Source organism: Pelophylax lessonae (assembly GCF_965119305.1).
Source record: "Pelophylax lessonae genome assembly, chromosome: 12".
NCBI lineage: Eukaryota > Metazoa > Chordata > Amphibia > Anura > Ranidae > Pelophylax > Pelophylax lessonae.
The window spans coordinates 73,762,624-73,772,146 of NC_138779.1; the positions used below are offsets into that span (position 1 = coordinate 73,762,624).

The following is a 9,523-nucleotide window of genomic DNA, read 5'->3' on the forward strand; positions in this document are numbered from 1 at the left end:
CAAGACGCCTGAGAGGGGACATGATAGGGATTTACAAATACCTCAATGGTGATCTCAGCATAGAAAAAAAACTATTCAGTCACAAGGAATGTAAGAAGACAGGAGGCCATATAATGCGATTAGAGGAGAAGCGATTTAACCTCAGGCTACGTAAGGGTTTTTTTACAGTAAGGGCAGTGAGATTATTAAACTCTCTTCCACAAATGGTGGTAACTTCGGGCAGTATGGCTACTTTTAAAAGACTCTAGGATGTACATCTCAAAGATCAAAACATTCAGGGGTATGGGAAATTAATATGTCCACACACACCTACACAAGTTGAACTGGATGGACTGTTGTCTTTATTCAACCTCAACTACTATGCATGTCATTATTGCCCTGTACTGCTTCTTTTTAGTTTTGTTCAGCAGGAAGTGGAAGTTTGAAAAGGGTCATAACGCTGCACATTATTTCAAATGACCAGTTTAGGGAACAAACATATTTTATATATATATATATATATATATACTAAACACAGAGGAGGTTTTAGCATTTGCCTGGAGTCAGTCATTTATGTTGCAGCTGTGTATATTGTGTGATTGTTTGTTCAGTTAGTGGATACAGCGCTTTAATAAAATATTTATGGTGCCTGGTCCAGGCTATGAACTGGAATGTATACAAGTCCAGTAATGATAAAGAGCTCCCTGGCTTTACAAGCTGAAATTTCTCTCATTTTAAGATCTATGTAAAATTTATTATGTAACCTTTAAACTGCCTCCTGCCTGGTTAGGGCTGCAGTTTATCTATGATAGGATTTATGGGCTCAGTCATAAGAGTCAGAAGGTCAAGGTGATTTCTCATATACAAGAGTACATTTCCCTATTGTTTGTAATTTCTTAAGTACTGCAGCACTTACAGGCCTGTCACATCCCATCCATAGTTTAGGTGATCTATGATGTATACACTGGCTGATGGATAGCAATGCAGCTCGCTGGCATATTTTTTCCCTCAATAGCAAATGCTGGTTTATCAAATAACATACAGTAGGGTTTATGGTAACTGATGTGGGTGCAGAAACCTAATAGGACTCTGTTCAAGTAGAAAAAAAAAAATCATATACGTTAGTCCTGGCAGTATTCAGTGGGTAATTATGCCAAAAATGTAGGACAGCCATTGATAAGCAAATCCTATATACTGTACAGTGGGGAAAATAAACATTTTTTAAGTTTTCTTACTTACAAAGAAATGAAGGGTCTATAAATGTTATCATAGGTGTATTTTAAATGATAGACACAGAATATATATACCAAAAATTTAGATAACAACACATGATACAAATATTATAAACTGAGTTGCAGTTCAGTGAGTACTGTAAAATAATATTTGATCCCCAAGCAAAACATGACTTAGTACTTGGTGGAGAAACCCTTGTTGCCAAGTACAGAAGTAAGATGTTTCTTGTAGTTGGTTACCAGGTTTGGACACATCTCAGGAGGGATTTTGGTTCACTCTTCTTTATAGATCTTCTCTAAATCCTTAAGGTGTTTTGGCTTTCGCTTGGCAACTCGAAGTTTCAGCTCCCTCCATACATTTTCTATAGGATTCAGGTCTGGAGATTAGCTAGGCCACTCCATGACCTTCATGTGCTTCTTCTTGAGTCACTCCTTTGTTGCCTTGGCGGTATCTTTTGGGTCATTGTCATGCTAGAAGACCTATCCATGACCCATCTTCTGTGTTCTGGCTGAGGGAACAAAGTTCTCATCCAAAAATGTTCAATACATTGGCCCCCTTAATGCAGCAAAGTCGGCCTGTAACTTTAGCAGAGGAACATCCCCAAAGCGTAATGTTTCCACTTCTGTGCTTGACTGTAGGGATGGTGTTCTTAGGGTCATAGTCAGCATTTTTCTTCCTCCAAACAATGAGTCGAGTTATAGCCAAAGAGCTTGATTTTGGTCTCATCTGACCACAACACTTTCTCCCAATCCTTCTCTGAATCATTTAGATGTTCATTGGCAAACTTCAGATGGGCCTGTACATGTGCCTTCTTGAGGAGGGGGACCGTGCGGGCGCTGCAGGATTTCAATCCATGGTAGCATATTGTGTTACCAATGGTTTGTTTGGTGACTGTGGTCCCAACTGCTTTGAGATCATTCACAAGCTCCTCCTGTGTAGCTCTGGGCTGATCCCTCACTTTTCTCATGATCATTATTACCCCATAAGGCAAAATCTTGCATGAAGCTGCAGACCGAGGGTGATTGATGGTTATTTTGTATTTCTTATTTATTTGCGAATAATCTCTCTCATTCTAGCCTTGCACAGGTCAACACTCTTGTCCCTGATGTCCTTTGACAGGTCTTTGGTCTTATCCATGATAGTGAGGTTTGAATGGAAGGAAGAGATTCTGGGGACAGGTGTCTTTTATACACATAACGATTTACGAGATACTATGGCCAGTCTGTGGGAGACAGAAATATTGTTGGTTGGTAGGGGATCAAATACTTATTTTACTCAGTTACTGAACTGCAACTCAATTTATAACATTTGTATCATGTGTTTTTTCTGGATTTTTGGTTGATATTCTGTCTCTATCATTTAAAATACACCTATAATAAAAATTATAGCCCCTTCATTTCTTTGTCGGACAAAATCTGTAGGGGATCAAATAATTATTTTCCCCACTCTATGACTGTTGCATTTGTCCATGCCTAAACTGTTGCTTCTTTGGCTACCTCTATACATTTTAAAGCTGAACTCTGGCAAAACAATATTTGTAAAAATAAATAAATCGCTTGCCATGTGTATAGGCTGCAGTGTTTTATAGAAATGTTACTTTCATTCTCCCTCTGTACATAATACTAAGAATCGAACATCTGGTGCTGAGACGCACAGTTCTGCGTGGAGTACACTGAATATAGCGGAGCACTCGTTTAGCACCTTGTCCATTGAGAAAACGTCTTGCATTCTTCTCACAGGCTGCAAGAAGTTCTGTGATTGGAGGGGGGGGGGGGGATTGGGGTGCTCATTGACACCTCTTCCATTCAGAGAAAGCCTTGCATTCCATGAAAAAAATACAAGACGTTTTATCAAAAGAGAAGGTGTAGAGTGATTGACCCACTGTGAGAACTGTACTCCACCTGAAACTCTGAGTCTCGGCGTTGGATATTTTGTGCCTGCTATACTGTACAGGATGAATGGAAGTAAAAGTTTTACAAAACCATGTAGAGTACACACACAGCACATACTTCAATAGTGCTAACTTATTTTTACAGAGCCAATATTGTTTTTGGCTGGAACCCTGTTTATAAAAACAAGCCAATTCCTAGATCTACTGTATACTGGTTTTGACCATATAAAAAAGATTAATGTCCTGCTGGGACAAGAGTTTTATCACAACCCACTAAAATGGTTAAGCAGGGTTTTGGGAGGGACTCTTATAACTTAACATTTAATTTAGCACGCAAGTGACTTTCCTGCTTGCTGAATTGACACTGGTCAAGGTAGGTCCCATGCCCAAACCAGTTGTCACTAGTGAAGGTGAGATAAGTCGTATTACAAATGAAATTGATGTATTATCGGACAAGCCTTAGGAAAAGAGGGAGAAAATGTAAGCTTGCTATAGGGGAGAGATGTACGGTAACTGATCCAGTGGGTTACATATGGGGTTCTTTGCTTGCTGTTCTGCGCAGTGTTTAAGCATGGTTATTGGTCGATAAGGTGAAGAATTGCATCTTGGGAGGAGGTCACATGCACCCCTAAAGTCAGAAGCATTGACCAAAATCATAATTCAGGTGCACTTCATGCATCTATTAGACCAATTCTACTTTTTGATTCTAACCATGTGAGGATAGTTTGGTCCCCTCCACAAACATTTTTTATTTCTTTGACACTTTTTTTTTAATGCATTGATTTTTCACTCCTGACGAAGCCTATTTATTAGGCAAAATATGTAGAGTTTATAGTTTTTGGGAGCACCTTTATGATTTGGGGTCAAGCATGGTTTGTGGGGAGGGTATTTTTGGAGGGTTGGCAGGCAATGTTAGTACTCAGGGCTTTAGCATTTTCATGAGGCAGGCCTCAGTACCTTTCTAGCCTTTAGAATTCATTAGGTAGGGCAATTTGTTATGTCAGTTTAGCTGCTAGTCAGCCATTTTTGGATAATGCTAGTTTGGGAGAAGGGCTTAGGGCCTTAGCATTTTGAAGAGGCAAGCCTGAGTAGCTATTTCAGGATTCAATAGGCAGGACAATTTGTGATATCAGTTTAGTTGCTAGCCAGCCATTTCATTTGGATAGTGCTAGTATGTTAGGAGGCTTTAGGAGCAAGATTAGCCAGCCAAGTGTGTAGGGTATGACCATTTAGAAACAGATAGGCCACATCATTTTAGTTAGACCCGACAGGAGAGTTTGAAAGAGAGAGAGCTTCAATAAAGCAGGTTTTCAGTGACCAGTATAGCCTTTTGAGTCAGGTGAGATATATTCTCACACCACCCAAGAATTACTTGGCAAGCAGTATCTACACACAGACATCAATTACTGGCGGACAATCAGGTGTAGAGAGGACACTTTGAATAGAAGTTAGAAAGATTGTGTTTTTTGCAGCCTTTATATCTGGTCAGCAGGAACAGTAAGTTGAGACTTGCAGCTACTAAATTCCTGCATTGTGTAGAAGGGGAGTTTTGTACCTTTTCTGCTCTTGCTCTATTTTTCAAAATGTATCTAATAATCACTAGTACATTGCTGGCCAACCAATAAATACACCCTCCCTTTATGTACCTATACAGTCCAGATTATGTTTTATAGAAATTTATAAAAGTTATATTTTAATACCTATAGCATAAGGTACGTAATGGAATGCACCCTTCATCCAGTGTAGTCTAAATCTATTGCCAGTTTGGTATACTTGTGTAAAATTTCAGGTATTAGTCAGTATTGATCTAGTACAGTGGTTCTCAAATCCGGTCCTCGGGACCCACTAACAGGCCAGATTTTAAGTATTACCTTGGGGGATGCAGACTAGAATACTGCAATCACTGAGAAGCAAATGAGATCACCTGTGATGTAATTTAGTTATCTTGCAAACCTGGCCTGTTGGTGGGTCCCGAGGACCGGATTTGAGAACCACTGATCTAGTAGACCAATGTTAGCTGGGTGATTAGGTGAACACAAGGGAACACAGTAAAGATGATTATCAGTGTGTGGGCGGTCTTCCTTCAAGTGAACCTCTTTGCAGCCACCTCCTATCTTCATACATGCACTTCTGTGGTGGTTTCATGGCACTTCTCTCAAGTTTGCAGAGAGTGACAACAGGGAAGCCCATGTGACAATGTAGGAGCACAACTGGTAAACAGGGACAAATCACTATCATCCTATACCAGGAGGTGCATAAACAAGTACCCTTATGACAGGAAAAGATAGTATCCAAAGGAAAGTTAGGTATTTTAAAATATTGAAAATTACTTTAATTTGGAGGACTACTTGAGATTTTAACGATTTGGTTTACATATATTTTAAGGATAATGTGTTTTTTTTTCTCTAAAATGTTTTCCACTCCTTAAAAGTGACCAAAAAATAAGATATTTTCTTATTGTTTGCCCTAGTTGCTTCATGGGTTAAATTCCACAATGCTAAGCTCTACTATGGACAAGACCACTATAAAAAAAGAAAATTTATATAAACAAATATACCTTTCCTCTTTCGCTGAGGTACGGCGACGGATTAAGGTGCTCGGTCCTTCCTGTGAAGCTAAGGCCTGGTGTCCATCCGGCGACTAGCACCCCACTCCTCTGCCATCCGCGACCCTACGAGTGTCCATCACACACAGCCATGGCCTCCGTCTCCGAGCTCGCCTGTATTTATTCCGCACTCATCCTCTACGATGACGATATCACCATCACGGAAGACAAGATCCTCGCTCTGATCAAAGCAGCAGGAGTCAGCGTGGAGCCTTTCTGGCCCAGCCTGTTCTCCAAGGCTCTCGCCAATGTTAACATTGGCTGTCTGATCAGCAACGTTGGAGCCGGTGGTGGAGCCCCTGCAGCTGCTGCTGGTGGAGGAGCTGCTCCAGCTGAAGAGAAGAAAAAGGAGGAAGTTAAGGAAAAGTCTGAGGAGTCAGATGATGACATGGGCTTCGGTCTCTTTGACTAAAACTTTTGTAAAAGGACTTGTAATAAAGAGAAATTTCTTCAGTAAAAAAAACAAAAACCAAAAAAAAAAAACCAAATATACCTTTTTACATGCTTTGCTGATTGCTTTCTTGATGTCTTGTTGCCTTATATGTCTTCAGTTGTCTCCTAGCTCAAGTCATCTTTGGAAAAAAAATTCTGTCTACTACATGACGTGCATTGATGCTCCAGGCTCTTCAATTAAATTACAAGGTGTGCAATTTAACTTAGTGAGCACTGAAATATTTATATCCTTCACACTATCTGAGCAGTATCTCTGTACATCAATGCCATGGTTGTGTATTTCGTGTGACTATATGGGGAATTTGAATCATTAAATACTTTCTAATTCCTGGTGGTAGGTGGTGATCTGTGCATATCACCAGCCAATGGAAAACGCAGCAGAACATAAGTAGTTAATAAAGAAACAGAACTTTATTTGCTTGACATTAGTACAGCTAATCAATAAAAAAAATCACAGTATACAAAAATCCCCTTTCTGTCCTTTTTTCAATCTGGCTTGTTGATACCTTTTCCAGGTTTGCTTTCTGCACATGGTTTCAACTGACAGCACGGTGAGGTGGACACATTTGGGTGTATGTTAAAATGACAGTAAAGCATTTTGAGCATGAACCATGAGCACATTTCCATCTCAACAGCTTACTATTTGTGTTTTAAAATAAAAAAACAAGTGGGAAATGTAATGCCACAGAAAAGGCAATCTTTTAAAAACCTAAGGCACCTTTCACATGGGCAATTTATCTGTTCATTTTTCATCTCCGTTTTTGCAAATGGAAAACAGACACTAATGGATATATTCCAGTGGGTGTGAAGACGTATACTGATAATCAACAGTATAAATCCATGCCTGTTTGGGCCCTTGATTATAAACAAAATAGGTGTGCGTCTTTTTCTTTTTTTATACAGGCATACTGATGTCATCAGTATACATCAGTCCAGTAAAAGTCCATTTATGAAACAGAAAGAGACAAAGAGAAGCATGTACAGGAAGCATCAATCTTGTAAAGATAGTAAGCATAGATTACTGTCTTTGCCAGTTAGTGCTATCGAATGCTTTTTTGGCAATCTGCAGGGAAGAGTAGGGACTGGCCATGGAGGAATCACTTTGACATAAACTGACAAGCCTAAACATGTATTACAATTTACGTGAACTAAGAATCCTTGTTTTTAACCAAAAGTTTGTCAATGGTATGAAAGGGTTAACATGTGGTACGACCTCATTAGTATCTCTGTGTGTGTGTGTGTATTGTGATAGGAAGTCAGGTAAATCTGTGGGTGTTGTCACAGACGGAAGATACATTTCTGCCTTGTTTAGACAATTCACCAATTACTATCATGTATCGGCTCCAGAGATAGCCAGAAAGGTTTAAGGACGTTGGAAAGCTTCAGCTATTCAGAATGAGGCAATTAAGGCCTCTATAAGTTATCCAGAGGATGACTACTGATTGCTGCATCCTGAGGCTTTGTGCGTTAAGGAGAGCAGTGAGCTGAGAGACTTCTGAAGGTGAGGTGGTGTTGACTTTTTCTGTGTGAAAAGAAAACAAATGGCTTATTGGTCTTCTGCTGTATGACCAGCAGTGTCTGCCCAGCAGTAGGTTGGGACAGACATCATAGGTAGGTTCCTGTGTTGTGAAGGTAGACGCCCCAAGTGGCCAGGGTTTATTTTATGTTTGTTTGATTTATGCTGTTTAGAGGCTTGCACTTGTTTCCAGCAAATTGGAAGAATAAACCATAGACAGTTATTTTCAACCACTCCTCGGCTGTCTCTCTGTGTAACGAACCCACCCAAGGGGTCACCCACACCCGCTACCGAGCCAACCCCTTACACTATATATATATGTATACACACACACACAGCACATGAATTTAGACAGAAACCAATTAACCTACCAGCATGTCTGTGAGGTGTGGAAGGAAACCGGAGTACCTGAAGAAAACCCACGCATGCACAGGGAGAACATGCAAACTCCAGGCAGGTAGTGCCATGGTTGGGAGTTGAACCAACAACCCTAGTGCTGCCAGGAGGAAGTGCTAACCATCTAGCCATCTGAACCAAATTAAAGACAAATATGCAATCTGATGTAAACTGGTCAGTTTTTTATCTGTATTGTCTGTTTTTCCTGATGACACTCCATGTTATCCTATGTGTCTATACACATTGGGGCCATTACATGCATATTTTGAGGTCAACATTTAGAGACAGGAAGAAAAACCCTTCTGGTTTGCGTTTCTGATTGGAGCTTTCCGGCAGAAAAAAAATTCAAAACTCTCCTAAACTCGTCTATGTGAGCATTTTTTCTGCCGAGGAACTGGCATTTATTAAGCCCAGTGTGCATGGAGGCTTAGAAACTTTGCTTATCTTGAAAACTAATATCCCCTCCTTTGGCATTTTTCAGAGAATACTCCAAATCATAATAACCATTGTTATTTATAACAAGCTCCCAATTTAGTTTTCAAGTTCTACATTGTTACTGAACTTAGAAACCAATTTTTTGTGGTTTTGTTTGGGAAAAAAGTTCATTCCATTACTGACATTTCCCTCTTCAGGCTGCAGCTGTATGTGCGTCAACTATCTAGACTACAATCACTGCCTCTAATAGAATTCAGCTTGAAATCTTTCCAAACAGGAAGCCTAAATAAAGAAAGAAAAAAAAAAAAATCTAAGCAAAACTGTCTGATTTTTTTTGGCCACATCTGACACAATGCCACATTGAAAAATGATGCTTTCTTTGTGATGGCGCATTACCCTGATTTATAAAAAATTATAGCTTATAAATAATACACATAAACCATTATTACACATATGAATCCAGAATTCAGAGTTGTTGCTATCAAGGTTGGGACAAGGGGGGGGGGGGGGGGGAAGTGTCGGATAGAAGGAGCTCCTGGCACAGTGTTAATGTGTGTCTGTGGGCTACCTCGGGGTTGATTCTTCTGGGCTGTGCTACGCACTTTGTTTATGGTCACTGTCTTACACATGGGAAACCTTTATTTGAAAAGACGACTGAACCTTAATAAACTCTCTCGACGTACTATACACCACTACAGTCACTTGTGCATTTAAGAGGGACATGCGGAGCCCACCTATCCAGCGTATCACCACTACCTCACTCCCAGTAATGGTATGGGGTTCCACCATGCAACAAGCGCCGACTCAATGCATGCACTTAATTTTAACCCTTCCTCTTCAGTACCTGTGTACAGGTTGGTGACCTCTGTTGTGCTGATCTACCCCCATTGCTATGGGAGATGGACCTGCTTAAAGAGGTTGTACACCGAGATTTTTTTTTTTCCTCTTCTTTAAATCCTGAAAGAGAAACCCATAATGAGCTAGTATGCATCGCATACTAGCTCATTATGAAATA

The 9,523-nt window shown here is 40.1% G+C and overlaps 1 protein-coding gene across 1 annotated transcript; it reads left to right on the forward strand.

Annotated features, from left to right (window-relative positions):
• The first annotated feature begins 5,670 nt into the window (after positions 1-5,670).
• Positions 5,671-6,122, forward strand: LOC309568659 (large ribosomal subunit protein P1-like). The gene has a single exon (XM_082274394.1). The coding sequence runs from the start codon at positions 5,800-5,802 to the stop codon at positions 6,118-6,120; it is 321 nt and encodes a 106-aa protein (XP_082130520.1). The 5' UTR covers positions 5,671-5,799; the 3' UTR covers positions 6,121-6,122.
• The last annotated feature ends 3,401 nt before the right edge of the window (positions 6,123-9,523 follow it).

What these genes read in the sequence shown, in the direction of transcription:
- LOC309568659 (XM_082274394.1), top strand. Translation starts at nt 5,800, where the DNA reads ATGGCCTCCGTCTCCGAGCTCGCCTGTATTTATTCCGCACTCATCCTC.